This window comes from Daucus carota, chromosome 2, assembly GCF_001625215.2.
Source record: "Daucus carota subsp. sativus chromosome 2, DH1 v3.0, whole genome shotgun sequence".
NCBI lineage: Eukaryota > Viridiplantae > Streptophyta > Magnoliopsida > Apiales > Apiaceae > Daucus > Daucus carota.
Genome location: NC_030382.2, coordinates 29791244 through 29811772, shown reverse-complemented (window position 1 = coordinate 29811772; position 20529 = coordinate 29791244). Strand labels below are relative to the sequence as shown.

Sequence of the window (20529 nt, the reverse complement as noted above, 5' to 3'; positions counted from 1 at the left end):
GAAATTAGATCTGTTTTTTATTTTTACTTTTTTGAAATGAGATCTATTTTTTTATTAAATTGGGGGGATTAAAATGAGAAAGACTTTACTGTTAAGTATCGTTGAGTAAAATACTACTGCTAGTACAAGTTGCGGTACGAGTGGGCGTTTGTCTGGTTGACCTTTTCTCATCTTATTGCTGTTTATTCCCCTTTTTTATTGGGTTAATTATCAAGTTGGTCAAGTGGGTTTAATGTATCAAGTTGGTCACTGAACTCAAAACGATATCAAGATGGTCACTAAAGTCACCAAAAATATCAATCAAGTACATTGAAATATGAGTTCAAGTTGTAAAAAATATTATTTATAAAGTTTTATACATTATTTTTAAATGTTACCACAACCAACTAAAAACTTATGACTTCTAGTATTTAAATAATATATTTATATTTTATCAAGTTTATTTATTATTTATATTTTATTATATAGTATTTTTTTGTTTTAATTAAAAATAAATAATAAATAAACTTGATAAAATCTAAATATATTATCATAAATATTAGAAGTCATAACCTTTTACTTGGTTTTGATAACATTCAAAAATAATATGTACAACTTTATAAATAATATTTTTTCTGCTTGAACTTATATTTCAAGGTACTTGTTTGATATTTATGGCCACTTCAGTAATCATATTGATACCGTTTTGAGTTCAATGACCAATTTGATACATTAAGCCCACTTCAGTGACCAACTAGATAATCAACCCCTTTTTTTATTTGTTGCCACTTCGTTTCTAGGATTTACAAATATTATGCTTTAAAGCATTTCAACACTACCAAACTCTTATCTAAAATGCACTTTCTATTATAAAATAGTGGGTCATTTGGATGAACTTAAAATAAATGTTTCTTCCTTGAATAAGTAAAAAAATGAAAATAAAAGTTGGAAACAAATTAAGACTTGTAAGTGATTAAAGTGTCTGGCAAATAAGCTGAAACAAAAGTTTTGTTTTCTTTTAAAATAGCGCAATTCTATGTTAAAAAAGCTCTTTTTTAGAAATCAAAAATCTCAACTACAACTTTATTGCCAGTTCGGTTTCAAAATCTCGGATTCGATTTTTTACCGGTCAGGTTTCATTTTCGATTGAAGAACCGCATTAAAAAAATTATTATATACGAACAAACAAAACTTACGCAAGACTGCATGAAAAATTACATGCCTATAGGTAGAGCCAGCCATTCGGGCCGAACAGTTGAACCGGCACGCCCCGAACTACGTTTGGAACCGCCCGGAACCGTGTCAACATGGGCCGGTTCATAAGCGGCACGACCCGTTACTGCACATGGGGTGAATACGGGTTGAAATTGAACCGAACCGAAATCGGCCCAGAACCGCGAGGAACCGGCTTGTTCGAACCGTGGAACCGTGGAACCGGTCCACTGGATACGCGGAACCGCTGGAACCGTGAATCCACTGTATTCTCCAACGATCACTTGTAGCTATCTGCAGCTGTACTTTCTTCTCTGGCAGCTTTCAACGAGCCCTTTCAACGAGCCCTCTGCACTCTGCAGGCTTGTAACGGCAACCTGCAAGGCTGCAGCCCCAACGACTAATTCTCCAACGACTCTCCTACCCTCTCCCCCGCTATATAAACCCCCGACCCCCTCCACTGTCTACCACTCTACTCTCTCTCATCTCTCAACTCTCAATTCTGAATCTCTCACTCTGCTCTCCCTCAGTCTCTCAACTCTGCTCTCTCTCTTAACTTTGCAATCTCTCGATCTCTCTCCGGCGACAATGGTATACTCACCTTCGATTCCTGCCACCGTTAATCATAGAGGAAGGAAGGGGTACAATCTCTTCGCAAGAGTCTACTTCGAGTGCCACAATGCAGCCCCCACGACCACCCACTCGACCTCCCCCAGCTCCGGTAGCCGTCTCCGGTGGTGAAGGTTAGTTTCCGTTTTGGTTTTTTTGTTTTTGTTATAGAAGTTGGTTTTTATTTCGTTGATTTCGTTAATTTTAGTTTTTGTTTAGTTAGTTTATTTCGTTAACTAAAAAAATAATTTAGTTAATTTTATCTGGTGTTAGTTTCTAAATTTAGTTAATTTTCCTTTTAAAAAAATTTAGTTAAAGTTATTTTGTTTAAGTTTTTAAATTTAGTTAATTTTATTTCGTTTAAAATTTTAAATTTAGTTGTTTTTTCCGTTTTAGTTTTTAGATCTAATTTCATTTCGTTTAAATTTGATTTTGATTTAGAAATCAATTACCTTGTGTTTCTCATTTTCAGGTGGCAGTGGGGGTGCTAGTGGCAGTGATGCCTGTAAAAATAATTTGAAATCTCGTATATGGAATTATTTTTCAAGGGAACCGACGGATGATCTAATACGAATTAAGATGACAGTAATTAAGATTAGTTTGTATCAGAAGATTAGTTCGTGACAAAACACAGATCTCACGAATAAAAGCACAAATCTTATGGATCTGCAAATGCAAAACAAAATGGACAGATTATATTATCAAAGAGAAACTCAAAGAAAATTATCAAATATTAAGCTATGCAGAGAACACTTATTTTGCATCTAAACAAGTGATGAATTAAGGACCATTTATGTGGAGATGAACCTTTTTGGCACCGGTTAATATAATAGATTCTTTTAATCCAAATAAATATATTTTCAACCGAGTCAGTCAATTAGTAACATCCTTGCACAGGTTCAAGTCCTAAAGTCTAATTCGAATAACCAATATACAAGTAAGTTTTTACTTTTAAATTTTAAATTTTTATATAAGTTACACTTAATAAATATAATATTTAATTAAAAAATCAGATCGAATCAGTTTTGTTTGGATCGATTCCTAGTTATAATCGGAATCGAATAAGCGATACCGGGTTCGGGTTTTAAATTTCTAAATTTGATTTCGGTTCGATTTTATATGATTCGATTTTTAGCGGTTTCGATTTCGGTTTAAGATTTATTCGATATTTTACTCACCTCTAATTTTGACACTATCATGAACAATGTGAAATAATGAAATGTCATTATTATTTTTAGTTATTAATAATTTTAGTAGCCATCAGAGAAATATATTATCCAATCAATTTTATCATTAGTTAATATTTTCATTAATTAAAAGAAAGGAGTCTGTTTGAAAAATGAGAAGGGAAGTTAAGGAAATTTTATAAAGTTATTAATTTTTGTGAAAAGATTTCATTTTTAATATCATGATGGATAAATTTTTTTTGAAATTATTTTGGTAGCTTTCTGTACCAAACCAAACCAAACAAACCCAGTATATCCTGCTTAAAGTAGGGTCTGGGGAGGGTAAAATGTCTGGAAAGAGTTTGGTAGCTTTCTGTGATACTCTCAAATCCAATAAAAAAAGTTCACCAATTTATCACATTCTTACTCAAATGATAATTATATTATATAACTGGTTCAAGGATACAATAATATCACGTCACCCTCCACCCTCCAGGATCTTTCTACAAATTCATCATCCACATATTTTAAAGTATATAAGTATACTAAATTTACTTCATCGAAGACAAAAATCACGAATATAGAAGTTAATAATCGTTAAGTTGCTTCTTGGATTGATAATTGCATTTTTACTCGAACGTAGTTATCTGTCATCCTCGCTTTTGACTCTGTTGAACAAGACATGCCTGTATGTTAATAACACTAAGTCACATTAACGGTCCTGAAATTTAATGTTTGTCAAAAAAATTATACTTAGTTTACGTGGTAGAATTCGTTATAGAACAAATAAAGATATTTTTAGAGTATAGGGATTAAGACAGACGTAGTTCTTAGAGAACAAGTAATGTAATTAGAATAAACTAGCTTTATTGCCCGTGCGAGGCACGGGCATGCTCTAAACATGTTTATTTGGATTGTTTCGGATTTTCAATATGTTTTAGAATTATATAATGAAAAATAGTAAAAAAAAAAATATCTATCAAAATGGATCAAAAAAAGATCATCACAAATTAGTTGTTTGAAATGATGCCTCCGAAGAAAAATTAGCGGGAAACTAATGATATTATATACTATATTGCGAAATAACTTTATCGACAACTAAACTCCAGCCACACTAAATCAAATCAGCATGATCAGAACCCTTGACATTCATGCATAGAACCCTTAGCATTCATGCATATGAAAATTCATGGAACAATTACGTATTATTGTAATATTATATGTGCATAGTATTTTTGACAAGATTATTTGCTTGATTTATTAATAAATATCATAACTACATTAGATCAATTCTTTACTTATCATAACATATAACTCGAGTTGCCTTTAACTACCATATATTGGTTCAGTCTTTGGTTTGGGTGCATTAGCTTGATGAATTCCTCACCAAGAAAATTTATATATTAAATTAAATATGTGGTTATTCGTAATTAATAATGTATAATGATTGATGAAATGAATTTATGATAAATAAAATCATGTAATAATTAGCAATATTGTGAAAAGCGCAAAGCGGTTCTAGCCTTCTCGGTAGTAAAAGGCCATTCCAGCGCTTAAGCGGAATTTTAAGCGGCTCCATAAACGGATTAATAAAATGTAATTAAATTTAGTTATAATATTAATATATTCAAAAATAATAATATATTATGAAAAGAATTTATATTTTTAATATTTTTAATAAAACATATATATTTTTAATTTTTTTAATATAATTAATTTATATTATTAAAAAAAGCAATATTTACAAATTAAAAAATTAGCAAGTCAATATCATTTTGACCACTTAATTACCGCCTAATCCGCTGCTTAATCCGCTTAATAGTCCGCTTAAATTTCAGAAATGTCTAACCCCCTGCTTAATACAAAATCAAAGCGTTTTAGAACCGATTCTGCTTAGACGGCCGCTTAATACGCTTTTTACTGCACTCATATTGATATGAGTATTTTACAAATATGTTAAGGACATATTCATTCAAAAGTATTCTTTTATAATAATAAATTAGATATTATTAATAGTAAATATTATCCATATAGTTATTAGTAATTATCAATGTACAATAATTGATGAAATGATCTAATGATAAATGAATTAATTATTGGTATATGCTAGATATTAATGAGGGTATAATATTTAGATATAAGTAATAACAGATATTAAATATACGGTTATTAGTTATTAATAATGTATAATGATTGATGAAATAAATTAATGATGGTAATTATTAGTGGATGAAACGGATCAATTATTAGTACTTTGCAAGATATTAATGAGGGTATAATAGTTAGATGTAATTAATAACATATATTAAGTATGTAGTTATTAATAACAATTGATGAAATAAAATAATTATTAGTGTAGATATTAATGAGGATATTTATGATTAAATTGGCTCACCAAAACCCATGTTGTAGTATTATATATAGATAGATAGATTTCTCATTCCTAGAATCCAGCATAGTGGGCCACCGCATTTGAACAAATATGAGTAGCCAAGACCCACACTCGTCATGTAAGGAGTATGAGACTGGATGGGTTGACCCGACATCCCGAATTTGACATCTGACCTCTCTTGAGTCAATTGTATAGGCTAGCCTTCCGTCTTCTTTGAGAGCGAGGCTGATTATGGACCAATAATCATGATGCTAAAAATAATAAATATGACAAGTAAGTGTTGTCATCCTTCATAGTCAAGAGGTGAGGTTGAATTCTTGTAGACGAGGTTGATTGGGAGCATAAGCTCGCACATGGAGAGGTGTTCGCAGTGTTTGTTTGAATGATCAGGAAATTTTTCAGGCGAGGTTCCTTCTTTGGAGCATGTGACACCATGTATCAGAAGATAGCTTTTCATTTATAGCCAGTGAAGCTAGTATTTCAACGTTTGACCTGGATGCACCGGGGAGCGATCAGGGTAGGATGACACCATAGATCAAGCGAAATTACTTTCAAGTGACACACATATATTTTTTTTTTTAAGGAACACATATATCTTTATTGACCAATTTAAAGATTGAGATTTTCCACGATAATAATAGAGTCAATATTTATACATAACAATGAGCCTGTTCGTCCCAGTTTAAAGTCGAGAATTAAAATTGTTTTCAACTTTAAGCTGAAAAAATGTCTGTTTGTGAAATAAATTAGAAGCAGACTCAAAATTAGAAAGAAGCCAGAAACTGACTTAAAACCAGAAGTTAGTTTGAATTACTTTTTCAGTGAAACATGTTTAAAAACTTTGTTTTGATAAAAATTATTTATATGACATAAATTATCAATAAACCACTTTTATTTTTAGTATTATATTTTTAATAATTTATAAATCATTAATAAATCAAAATTATCGAAATAAATATTTTAAACTTTCAGCATAAGTCATTTAAGTCACAAGCCGCGTTAAGTCACGAACACCCCCCATTGTCTTTCGTTTCGATTACCGATTTATATTTCCATCCGGCTGCCAGACACTCCCTCATTATATGCATCTGCCCCAGCTAAACCTCCGGTTCTTCTCATACCCCAGAGGTAAATTCTCATTTCTTTCCCTCAATCGCAGTATCTCAATTTAATCAACTTATCTATGTGTGTTTTAAGGGTTTAATTTGTTTTTTGTTCGCATACCTTTGTGTATTGGTTGCAAGTTCATGAACCCTTAATGGAAATTATTACATTCGTACATCTTATGTGATTGAGTGCAGTTAATTAATTTTGCATAGATTGTTAATTTTGTATGTGACCCATGTTATACTTTTATGCAGTTAATTACATTTGCCCAAAGTATCACACACTATCGGTATTGAAGAGTTAAGAAACCGGCCTTACTGTTGTGCAGCACGGCGCTTCTGGTGTACAAACACTCTGTGCAATGTGCAACCTATTCTTGCTTTTGATTCACACATCATTTGTCATTCAAATTGCAATTTTTGTTAAATTCCGCTGAAAGCCCCCCTTTACGTATTGTGGAACTTGGTCTTTTTTCCATACTCTGCTTCCTAAGAATTGGCTCTTTTTTCCCTCCGATTTAGCCTAAATTTGGAATTCAGTAACAATTTTAGGCGGAATATATGAGAGGAGAGTTGGGTGTGTGATGGTCAAGCTATTTCAGACTTTAGTGCTTAGGTTTACCTAGTTTTAGGCGATTGAAATTGGTAATTACAATATGTTGGCACTTATAACACTGTATAGGCAGGCTTCTTGTTTTGTGGAGTTGCAAGGATGCTAAAGGGGTGCCAACATAGGAATAGGGATAGAGCCTTGTATATAACCTCTAGGGTGCTAAGCTAATAATTAGGAAAATTTATGGAAAAAGGTGGTGAAAGTGATGCTAGAAGAGAGTAAAGAAAAATTATATGTGTTTTGTCTATATAATCAATATTTATGATTATTATGTTCTGTAACAATGTGGAAAGTTCTGATGTAGAATTCTTTTCATTCAGGTTAAATGTTTCTGTTGATTTTTAGCTGTTACTTTATAGTTGTGTTTCAACATGCTAGTTTATCTTCCTAAACAGACAACCTTTGTTCTCTTCATATGTAAGCCTGCTCTCAGTCCTATAAGTTTCTGATTGGCCTCGAACATAGCTCTCCACATGATACATGTTCTGGTTGTAGTTCATGCCTTTTCATGTCCAAATATCAAGTAAAGCTTCTTTTGGTATATTCCGTTGCCAATGTGATATTATTACCTTGTCAAATTCATATGAACATCCGTAAGATTGTGGCTACTCTTTATGTTTAGATTCTCAATAACAGATAATGTGTGTTGCTGTTTACTTTCCTTGAAGTATAATTTATGTAACTATACAAAGTTCGGTTTGGAAGCATTTGTTGTCAGATATGCGGCATTCGATATATTCGTACGAACTAATATTAGTAGACTTAAAAAGGTTAAGGTTTCTTTGTATCGGAAGTCCAACCATATCATATCTATAGTCAACTTCCTCGCCTGCTTGTTGAACTTGCTGGTTATGATAGCTGCAACAGCATATACAGTGCTGTACTATTGAATATCAATAGTACACAGTTCATCATTATTTCAAACTTCTTGGATAATGTCCAATGGAAGTAACTTGGCTTTGTAAAATGTGCAGATAATAAATGGTGAAAACATCAGAGGAGGATATTATTCTAAGCTACAATGATGTTGTACTTCGGCAATCAGATTTACACATTTTAAGTGAGCCAGAATTTCTCAATGATCGAATCATCGAGTTTTATTTAAGCTATCTACATTCACAGTTTCCTTCACCGGATATCATGTTGGTCCCACCTTCAATATCGTTCTGGATAACAAATTGCCCTGATGTGGAAAGCGTTAAACATTTTGTGGAACCCCTAAAACTACTAGAAAAGAAGTTGATCATCTTTCCAGTCAATGATAACATTGACTTGACAAAAGCTGAAGGTGGAAATCATTGGAGCTTGCTTGCTTTTGAGAGAGATGCCAACTTATATGTGCATCATGACAGTCTTGGAGGGTACAACACTTGCCATGCTAAGCGGCTCTACGAGGCAGTTGTTCCACATATGGAGTCTTCTAGTACAAAATCTTGTGGGCGTTTTGTTGAATGTTCTAGCACTCCCCAGCAAAAAAATGGTTACGACTGTGGCTTGTATGTTCTGGCAATTGCACGAGTCATCTGGTTATGGTACAGTAGCAGTGGACCAAAAGATGAGGGATTGTGGTATTCTTCTGTAGAGCAGCAAGTTACTCCATCCGTCGTTTCTGGGATGCGCAGAGATATACTAAAGGTGATCAGCAGTTTGAGAAATGAAAAGTAATGAGGATGACAAAAGTGTGTTGTATGGAAATTGTAACAAAGTAAATTATCCCATGCTGACAAGATTATTATTATGTAGTTAGCGGTCAATTTCAGGTGAACTTGGGGTTTTATATTTTTAATGTATTTAGGCGTGCAATGATATAACAAGTCACATTTTAAGCTTGGTAATTGATATGTGTAGCAAGGTTGACAGTTAAGTCAGCCAAAGCCAAGGTTGATGCTTGATTCAGGCATATATATATATATATATATATATATATATATATATATATATATATATATATATATATATATATATATTTGTATTGTACTGTAAGGGCTGCGGTCCCTGGCATATGTATGCCAGGGAGCGCTTAGCCAACACACGGTCCATCTATGTACAGCGTATTTTTAGCACTGGACGAGGTCTGTCCAGCGCTTTTTAACCGCTGGACGGGGTGTTTTCCCCCATCCAGCGATTAAAAAGCGCTGGACGTACTAAATTTTTGTTTTAATCCTGGCCGCTGGATATTCATCCAACGGCCAGGAAGCTGAATGTTGGTTGACCGGTCCCTGGAATACGTATGCCAGGGACCTGGACCCTGTACTATAATAACTATAATAAGCTGTACAATAATAAGTTAACATGAGTATAGTTTGTAGTCGTTCAAAATTTTGGTTTGGGAAATGTCCATTTATAGCTACAAGTTTGCAACACGTATCTCTTACTTTTATATCATTAAACAGTTTTATACAATTTAAATTACAAACATATGTGATGTAAATAAAATCTCCCACCGTTATTCTTTTAAATATAATTTATAAAAAAAATATCATAAGAGTTAAATTTTTAAGTGAAAATATAGCAGCAGATTAATATAATTTAATCAAACTTCAATACCACAATTTTAATAAAATAATAATAGATTTTAAATTATAAATAATAAATTTTGAACTATATATTAGCCCGTGCTTCACACGGCTTTAAGCCAATATGAGTATAATTTGTAGTCGTCCAAAATTTTGGTTGTGTCCAAAATTTTTGTGTCAATCATCACCACCAATTTTACTAGGAGCACTTATCTTAACATATTTTGTATCTGGTCTATTTCGTTGTTAATACACTTCTCGTTATGAATATATTTGAGGCAAAAATTCTATGGAGATTGGAGACCACAAAACCTTGGAGTATTGGAGGCCTCCATCCTCGCCCTTAATTTAGTTACAATCTTACAGCTCACGTAATTATAGTTTATAAATAAAAAATAAAATGCATAACTATAATTTCTTTTTATACAGTATACTTCTCCGGTATAGTACATGTATTTCGCTCGTATCCTTGATAATTGTCAACAGTTACAGGAGTTGCTACTTTAACGGATGGAGTTTTTTCCGCTAATTTCATTGCAATTGAAAGCTATACCCACAAATTGTCCCCTTGTTCATCCGCTCGCTGTTCTGCAGTATATTGTTTAGTGGTATCGTTATGTTTATCGTTTGAAGCTTTTGTTTTTGTGGTGGATCCGCAAATGACCTGAATCATATCCAGCAGTTGCCGAGTATTTTCCGTCTTATATATCGCTGTCCGCCTACTTCTGCGGTTGTTCTGCAAGATCTTCGCGGTGCCAATCTTATCCCTGGAGTCTCTGTATTCTGATTTGGTGGTAACTGTCGAGATGAAGTTCTGTATATCAGTTGTTCGCTAAAATACCTCTTATAGGGTGTTCTATACGGGGCTGCTTAGCTTTTTTTTATTTTAAAATATTTGCCAGTTGTCCTCACATCTATCGTTGATCTATATATTGTTTTAATGATGTAAGATGTGGTCTTCGAGTACTCCAACAAAACAAGAATCTAAGGAGCCCAACTCTATATTTTGATGTTAAAAATTCTCCCTACATCCAATTATGATGTACATCTCACCCACAACTAATATTTCTTTCATGACCATTTTTGATGACTTCTTTCTCAGGGTCATCTAGACATACAGTTTGCCTTGTGTTTTGAACCTCTTTACTATTCTTCATTGGGAGCCTATTGACCTCTCGTGGTAATGAAATATTTTTTTTAAAAAATAAATATATTAATATATTATTTTTTATGTAAAATATATGATGAAGAAAGTAATATATACCCACCTCTTTTACGTTATCATTTTGCATAATAACATCAAATACATGAATAAAGCTTTATGAATAATAATATGTACAGTCCCAAGAAGGCAAAAAATTGTCGCCCAGATTTGTAAAAACAGAGGGGGTGTTTGGCCAGGGCTTTTAAGCCCGACTTCTAAAATTATAAGTTAGAAGCACCTATTCGTACTGTTTGTGTAACAATCAAGAAGTACTTATTAAAAACTAAAAATACCATCTTTTATATCAGTACTTCTTATTCGTTATATTGATTTTGTAGTAGAGTGCATATATACAAGTTTAGGTGTGGGTCACGTTTACTAAATTAAATATTTTAGATTACATTTTCACTTATAAGAAAAGGGATTAGTTAAATTTTATAGGAAACTTTCACATATATTTATAATCATTGCAGTGATCAAATATAATATGTGGGTTATAAGCTGATATTGAAATATAAATTAAAAATAAATGATATGCAATTAATCTTGATGATATAATTACATAACTAATTATACAACATAAAGTTAAGCTGAATTAATTTTTTGATCCAAGATATAGGAAGCTTTGATTCAAGATGGCAGCCCTTTTATAGTCTCACCTTAAATAGAAAAAGGCATAAGTATACATTATACTTCATGCACAGTACTCAATAGTCTAGTGATTCCACATGTTGCTTTCATTTTGGCTCCATGGGAGCCAACCTATCCATAGCATTCTTGATATTTCCCTCAAATGCGTCTACCATAGCCTCAAGACTTGGTACTTTATAATGTTGAGCATTGACATCCTTATGTAACATCGTAGCTTCATCAGAAAAATTGATAATCCTTGGACCTCGCGAGAGGCATAACCATTCCCCGGTGCACTTCCTTGTGAAGCTCATAGACTCCACTGGTTAAGTTTGGCAAATCCCTGGGAAGAGTTAACAATCCCTGCTAAACTGTGAAGGGATCCTCCTAGAAGCAAGCAGACAATGCAAGAATAATTCATGCTGGAGCAATTTCTTCATTGTTTAGAATAATTCTTGCACATATACTGAAAGAAGATGAACATCAAATGATTTTTGCAAATTAAAATTTCAAGGACTAGTTTAGATATACAAATATATATGCAATTAAAAGATGATTAAAGTGTGTCATGCCAAGACTTTCATGTAATTATATCATGATCAATTTACGCTTTAGTGAAAACTCTATATCTTAGATCGAGACTCGAAAATCAAAACCTGACATTCAATTAACTCCAAATATGTATAAACAAAAAGAAATCCAAAAAATATGTAAATATATGATAATGGCTTACAAATTTGGCATGGATCGGGTACAAATCGTCAAATATATGATATATCGAGAACATCATGACAGTGATTGTTGTGGACGGTGGTGATATAGTGTTTCTACTAAAAATATGATAATGAAGGCATTTTTGGAAACTTCATTTTTTAGATCGCAACTCAAAATTCTGAACCCAACATTCGATTAAATCAATATATGTACATACAAAAATAAATCCAAATATGAAGTTAATATATGGCAATGGCTTACCGATTAGGCATGAATCGGGCACAAATCGTCAGATGTATCATAGATCGAGAACATCATAACAATAATTGTTGTGGACTTATAGTGTTTACACTAAAAAAACAATAAATTAAGGCTTAATTGGAAACTTGTATCTTAGATCGATACTCAAAAATGAAACACAGTATTGGATTAAATCCTAATATCTACAAATAAAAATAAATTCAAAATAAAAAGTAAATATATGGCAATGGCTTACCCATTAGGCGTGAATCAGGCACAAATCGTGAGATATATGATATATCAAAAAGATCATCACAATGATTGTTGTGGACGGTGGTTATGTAGTGTTTACACTAATAAGATGATAAATTAAGAAGAGAGGCGGATACAGAGGATAAATTACGAACGAGAGGATAATGGGGAACGTAGAGTTTTATATAGAGAGAATTAGGGTTTTTAATGGATCGGATATCCGCTCCGACCTGGTCCGATCCAGGAGCTAACGGAGTGGATATGGATCACCTAAAATAAAATCTGATCAAGGAAAAATTCAATCTGATATATATATATATATATATATATATATATATATATATATATATATATATATATATTCAATACGATCCGTTCCGGAAAAAAATCTGATCCGACTTATATGTGTGTGTGTGTGTGTGTGTGTGTGTGTGTAATACATGAATCAAATACTATATAAAAATAAATAAATAAAATTAGAAATAATGTAATTGGACTTAGGTAGTTGGGCTTATTAAATATCTTTTGGGAGCTTTGATATGTATTAATATAACCTATTTAAATTTTAAGTTTCTATGTTTTATTTTATTAGAGGATTTGTAATATCTTTAAGTTAACGTAATGTTTCTGAATTCTAACCCGATCCATTGACACCACTGGAGAGAATAAGGAGATGAAGGGATGATTGTATGAAATGATGAATGTAAAATAATTTTTTTAAATAAGAGATTGAAAAGGATGTGCAATAAAAAAAAAGATGCCCGAGAAATAGCAATGGGGTGTTTGAATGAACTTATAAATAAAGTTTATACTTATATATGTATAAAAACTTTTTTCATGATTTTATTCCTAAAATAGAGTATTTTGTTAATACCTATAATAGAGTATATTGTCAATAATAAGTTATTATTAATTAATTTTAGTGTTTAAAGGCGAAAACAGTGGAGGAGGATAATATTCTAAGCTACAATGATGTTGTACTTCGGCAATCAGATTTACACATTTTAAGTGAGCTAGAATTTCTCAATGATCGAATCATCGAGTTTTATTTAAGCTATCTACATTCACAGTTTCCTTCACAGGATATCATGTGAGTCCCACCCTTAATATCATTCTGGATAACAAATTGCCATGATGTGGAAAGCGTTGTACATTTTGTGGAACCCCTAAAACTACCTGAAAAGAAGTTGATCATCTTTCCAGTCAATGATAACATTGACTTGACAAAAGCTGAAGGTGGAAATCATTGGAGCTTGCTTGCTTTCGAGAGAGATGCCAACTTATATGTGCATCATGACAGTCTTGGAGGGTAGAACACTTGCCATGCTAAGCGGCTCTACGAGGCAGTTGTTCCACATATGGAGTCTTCTAGTATAAAATCTTGTGGGCGTTTTGTTGAATGTTCTAGCACTCCCCAGCAAAAAATTGGTTACGACTGTGGCTTGTATGTTCTGGCAATTGCACGAGTCATCTGGTTATGGTACAGTAGCAGTGGACCGAAAGATGAGGGATTGTGGTATTCTTCTGTAGAGCAGCAAGTTACTCCATCCGTCGTTTCTGGGATGCGCAGAGATATGCTAAGGGTGATCAGCAGTTTGAGAAATGAAAAGTAATGAGGATGACATAAGTGTGTTGTATGGAAATTGTAACCAAGTAAATTATCCCATGCTGACAAGATTATTATGTAGTTAGCGGTCGATTTCAGGTGAACTTGGGGTTTTATATTTTTAATGTATTTAGGCGTGCAATGCTATAACAAGTCACATTTTAAGCTTGTTAATTGACATGTGTAGCCAAGGTTGACACTTAAGTCAGCCAAAGCCAAGGTTGATGCTTGATTCAGGCATATTTTGGTTTGGGCTAACATGAGTATAATTTGTAGTCGTCCAAAATTTTGGTTTGGGCATGTCCATTTATAACTGCAAGTCTGCAACACGTATCTCTTACTCCTACATCATTAAACAGTTTACAATTTAAATTACAAAACACATGTGATGTACTACATAAATAAAAACTCCAACCATTATTCTTTTAAATATAATTTATAATTTATAAAAAGAATATCAAAAGAGTTAAATTTTTAAATGAAAATATGGCAGCAAATTAATATAATTTAATCAAACTTCAATTTATTAATACTAAAATTTTAATAAAATAATAATAAATTTTAAATTATAAATAATAAATTTTGAAATATATATTAGCCCGTGCTTCACACGGGTTTAAGCCAATATGAATATAATTTGTAGTCGTCCAAAATTTTGGTTGTGTTTGCACCACGTAGAATTCTCTTAGTATTACATCGTTAAACAATTTTATACAGTTTAAATTATAAATACATGTTATGTACAACAAGATAAAAACTCCAATGTTATTCTTTTAAATATAATTTATAAGAAAATATCACAAGAGCTAAATATTTAAGAGAAAATATATTCATAAGTTAATATAATTTAATCAAACTTTAATTAACTAATACCAAAATGTTAATAAAATAAGATTTAAATTTAAATTCTAAATAATAAATTTTGAATTATATATTAGCTCGTGCTACACACGGGTTTAAGGCTAGTGTGTGTGTGTATATTATATATATATATATATATATATGTATGTATATATATATGTATATATATATATGTATATATATATATGTATGTATATAGGGCATTGCTCAAAACAGAACACCCTTAAAAGAATAACAAAGAAGAACACTTTGGAATCGAACATAGAATCTCATCTAAAACTTGAATTAAATTCTAACTTTAAGCTAATTAACCATTTATTATGAATAATAATAGTATTTAGCATGTTTAACAACAATTATGGATTAAAAATAACATGATTATATGTGATATTAATCATATAAAGAATATATATACATGATTCTATTCTGGATTCTGTTTTGGATTCTGTTCTGGATTCTATAATATTTTATATTAATAATTTGGATAGATTTGGATGTTAGATTTCATATATTAAGTTTAGTTAGTGCTTAACTATGCAATTATAATCATAACAAATCATTTTTTATGAAAGAAAAAGTGTTATGATAGTGTTCTGTATTGTTCTTTTTTTAAAGTGTTCTGTGTGGAGTGCAACCCAATGTATATATATATGTATATATATATATATGTATATACATATCTATATATATATAAAAGAAGAACAACACAGAACACTTTAGAATCAAATATAGAATCTCATCTAAAGTTTAAAATACTTTCAAATTTTGCAAAATATATATATATATATATATATATATATATATATATATATATATATATATATATATATAATTTTATCCTAGATTCTATTTTGGATTCTATATTTCATAGTAATTGTTGTGAGAGGAATTGATACAACACCCCCAGAACCGTATAACACAATTGTAGGGATATCTATTACAACTACGAAAATCATGGCTAGCTTTTAGAGGCTACCATTAACATAAACTAAAGAAAAAACAAATGTGTTTAAGGGCTGAGCTTGCAAAGAGCCAAACAACGAGGACGGAATAATGGAATTCCGTCCTGCGATTGCCCGGAAATGTACGTCACAAAGGTTCACGTGGCTCTCTTTGGAGTGTAGAACTCGTGAGTAAATGAATCCGAATCCGTTCCTTTGCAAGGTGCCTACATACCCTATTTATAGGGATCAAGCTCATGTAGTTCTCGATCTAGGACTCTGAAAAGATAAGCTCTTATCCCCTCTAGTTTAGGATAAAACAACTTCCTCTTGTAGTTATCTAGCGGTATCCCACTCCAAGTAGGTCACTTGAAGCCTTCATTTTCAATATATATCCGAATTATTGATGAATTATCTTCGCCCATTGTAATTATCTCCATAATAGATGTATTTATCCCTTAATTTGTAGATAAATGATAGCTGATATACTCCCAATATACTTCCAACTCGTCACCCCTAGAAACAAGGAAGAAGAGTCCTTCTTGGAGTCTGCCTGCCGTTCTGCCCAGGCGGCCGAAGCCCTGCCAACGGCATCCCCTAACTGCAGCCCCGTAGCTGCAAGCCAGAATGCACTTAGCGGTAACCCCTAGCAGAGGTAACCCCTAAAGCACTCTCAGGTGCAACCCCATCCTGATGGCAACCTCCATTAAGCTTCCAGTGCAAGTCCGTATACCCTCGTATATGCCTTCAATGGTTCACCCAGCCATGGTGAAGCCCAATATCATTTACCAAATAACTCTAGTAAGCCCAAATAAAGCCCAAATAATATGATGGGCTATAAAATAAGCCCAGGGAGATTTTATGGCACAACAACTACCCCCCGGTTCCTTGAAGTATTAAATACGAGAGGAACCTAAGAACCTAAGTATTAAATACATATCATTAAATGCGAACCTTAAATTCGAACCAAAAGAAACAAGGCCTATATCACATCACCCACCCCTTAGATGTCATCACCAACTTGGGGTCCACTCCCGACCCCATTCAATCCACCTGGGACCCACTAAAGTCTCATTATGGCTCCCGACAAAATCCAGAAGGGCTCCAAACAAGCTGAAGAGCCAATACTTTACCACACCTCTTTCCCACTAGGGCCCATCCCCATCCACTAAGACCCACCCAGACCTTGCCAAAGCCCACCTCTGGGTCCATTCTCGGGACCCACAAACCTCCCCATACTTCTAAAAGTATTAGTTCGCATTTAAGTTTGTACTTACTAGCTTGTCTTGGAGGAGTAAGGCACACTCCCCCCTCTCTCTCTCTCTCTCTCTCTATATATATATATATATATATATATATATATATATATATATATATATATATATATATATATATATATATATAATTCTAGTATTATTTTTTATGAAACACGCTTCTCACAACCTAGTCAGATGAAATTCTAAGATTCAAATTGTTTTTGAATTATATTTTACACTTTCTACTGATTCAAAATTATAAAATTTTTGTGTCAATCATCACCATCAATTTTACTAGGAGCCACTTATATTAACAAATTTTGTATCTGGCCTATTTCGTTGTTAATACACTTCTCGTTATCAATATATTTTGAGGCAAAAAGTTCTATGTAGGCCACAAAACCTTGGAGTACTGGAGACCTCCATCCTCGCCCTTAATTTAGTTACTGTTGTGCCATAAAATCTCCCTAGGCTTATTTTATAGCCCATCATATTATCTGGCCTTTATTTGAGCTTACTGGAGTTATTTGGTAGATGGCATTGGGCTTCACCACGGCTGGATGAACCATTGAAGGCGTAAGAGAGGGCTTAGGGGCTTGCATTGGAAGCATAATGGAGGATGCCATCAGAATGAGGTTGCACCTGAAGGCACTTTAGGGGTTACCTCCGCTAGGGGTTACCGCTAAGTGCATCCTGACTTGCAGCTAAGGGGTTGCAGTTAGGGCTACAACCAAATCCCCATGTTCGAGCCAGATCAGGAACATACCTCCTTTATCACTGACAGGGGGCTCTATTGCTATATTGAGATGCCGTTCGGTTTGCTGAATGCTGGGGCTACCTATCAAAGGCTGGTCAACAAGATGTTTAAGGACCAGATTGGAAAAACCATGGAAGTATATGTGGATGACATGCTAGTCAAATCAAAGGAAGCTTATGATCATGTGACACACTTATCTGAGATGTTTGACATACTAAGAGACTATAAGATGAAGTTGAATCCCAAAAGTGCGTATTTGTAAGTCTAAATGTAAAGACAACCCTATCTGTTACATAGGGATGATAACTCAACAATAGAACAGGACAAGCAAATAACACTACGTCTGCACCGGAATCGGAAGATACAAAGACAAAGGTTGAAGAAGCCATCTACAGTCTTGAAGGAATAAGTTCACTGGAAGAAGTTCATTAATATGTTCATGCCTCAGTGAAGAATAAAGATTGAAGTATTCAAGATTGTGGAAGTAATGAAGATGTTGTCCAAGTACTCGAAAGATTTCAGTGCAACCCCTGAAGCAAGATATTTCTCTATATCTTGGTTGGTTATTTACAATCAACAATTGAAGCATAAACTAACCCTGAACCGACTGATCAATGTTTGCTGACAAAGAAGGTACAATGTTTGACTTCAGTGTTAGTCGCTTGTGAACCAGACCAGTGCACTAAGCGTCAACACATACGGAGTTTTCCAAAGTATTTATCAATCGAAGAATTGATCAAGTCATAACAAGTCATTTGTTCCAAAGCCAAGCCAAGCCAAGCCAAATGCCAGCTATGCCAAAGCTTACTGCTCAAATGCCATATATCAAGCTTCCACAAAAAGCCATATTAGGAAGTAACCTATCTTTTATATGTGTGCACTTATATATTTGTATATGTACAAATATATTTATATATATATGTATATATGTATATTTAATTAAATATAATATATATAATATATATGTATATATGTTTTTAAACATATGTATATGTATATTTATATGTATGTATATTTAAATAAATATATATGTATATAGTATATGTATTTATATTTTACATAAGCAATTATATAATTAAGTGTATATATATATATATTATATTATGTGCATATAAATATATTCATATTTAGAGAGAGTTATATATATCTTTATATATATATATATATATATATTTATATTTATATTTACACATAGTTATATGTATATTATATATATTTAAATATATGAGAATATATTTAAATATATGTGTATATATATGTTACTATATGTTTATATAAATATTATATATATGTATATATTTATATATACTTTTCTTTATATATATTTATGTTTATATTTATATTTATAAATAACTTTATATATCTCTATATATATTTATATATATATTTACATTTGTATTTACATATAATTATATATTATATATATTTAAATATATGAGATTATATTTAAATATATGTACATATATTATTATATGTTCATATAAATAAATTATATATGTGTGTATATATTTATATATACTTTTATTTATTAATATAATAACATAATATATTATATTATATATTATATGCATGCATGTGATGATGTCATGTGTCTAGGGCAACCTAGGGTTTTACTGTGAGTAACATGGAGGTGGCTATACACGTAAACTGTTCACCACGAATATCAACAATAAAGAAAAGGAAAAGAAATAACTTGCATGAGGCTGTTGCAATGGTATACAATCTATAAGTCTCAAGTTGGTGCTGAAATAATTAAAGGACAAGCGTGACTGGTTTACCGAGTGTACATATAGAGCTACATACAGTGGTTGGGTGTAAGGCGCAAGATGGATTGTTACGTTGGCAACCTTGCGCCACTAACTGCAATTACTGGGTATTGGAGAAAGGGAGCGCAAGGTTACATGTGGAATTTCACAAGTGGCGCTATATATATACCTGTGTAGTTATCTGTTGAAAGTCTAAGGCAAAATCTCCATATACAAGAGCTACACTGTGACTAGCGCAACTTGACCTAACCACAGGAGAGAGAACAGTGGTCACTAAAGCGCAACTTCATGGATGGCGCAACTTCACTGTATTGGCGCAAGTTTACCAGCCTTGAATGTTTCTAAGTCACTCTACTCTCTGTGAACCGCTGAGGCGCAAGTTCACCTTCCTCATGGTGCAAACTCAAGTTAAAGGATGGCGCAAGTTGACAGGCGCAACTTGAGTTGGCGCCACTAAATTTGGAACTACTTGATAAAGTAACCATGGTTAGTTTGTGAAAAGTCTATAAATACTTGAGATGTGGGTTCATAATTTACACACACTCTTCACCACCTTTATGGTGGAATGGCTTTGTGCCTTGCACACTACTACACACAAATAAACTCTAGCTTAGTTTTGTATTATATATATATTTAGAAGCTAGGGTTTGTGAGTGTAAGTAGTAGTAGCCATTGTAGCCAACCTTCGGGTTTGGATTTATAGCACCTT

The 20529-nt window shown here is 32.7% G+C and overlaps 1 protein-coding gene and 1 pseudogene across 4 annotated transcripts; both read left to right on the top strand.

Annotated features, from left to right (window-relative positions):
• The first annotated feature begins 6337 nt into the window (after positions 1–6337).
• Positions 6338–8912, top strand: LOC108206400 (NEDD8-specific protease 1-like). 4 transcript variants are annotated; one of them, XM_064087100.1, is made up of 3 exons: positions 6358–6486; positions 6720–6764; positions 8052–8912. In XM_064087100.1, the coding sequence occupies exon 3, from the start codon at positions 8059–8061 to the stop codon at positions 8740–8742; it is 684 nt and encodes a 227-aa protein (XP_063943170.1). In that variant the 5' UTR covers positions 6358–6486; positions 6720–6764; positions 8052–8058; the 3' UTR covers positions 8743–8912. The 4 variants fall into 4 exon arrangements, with proteins under 4 accessions (XP_017232171.1, XP_063943170.1, XP_017232173.1 ...); XM_017376684.2 differs by having other exon boundaries at positions 6720–6808; XM_017376683.2 differs by having other exon boundaries at positions 6720–6828.
• A 4495-nt stretch (positions 8913–13407) lies between these two features.
• On the top strand, positions 13408–14407 carry LOC108207317 (NEDD8-specific protease 1-like; annotated as a pseudogene).
• The last annotated feature ends 6122 nt before the right edge of the window (positions 14408–20529 follow it).

Coding starts and splice junctions, on each gene's coding strand:
- LOC108206400 (XM_017376682.2), top strand. CDS start 8,059: ATGGTGAAAACATCAGAGGAGGATATTATTCTAAGCTACAATGATGTT.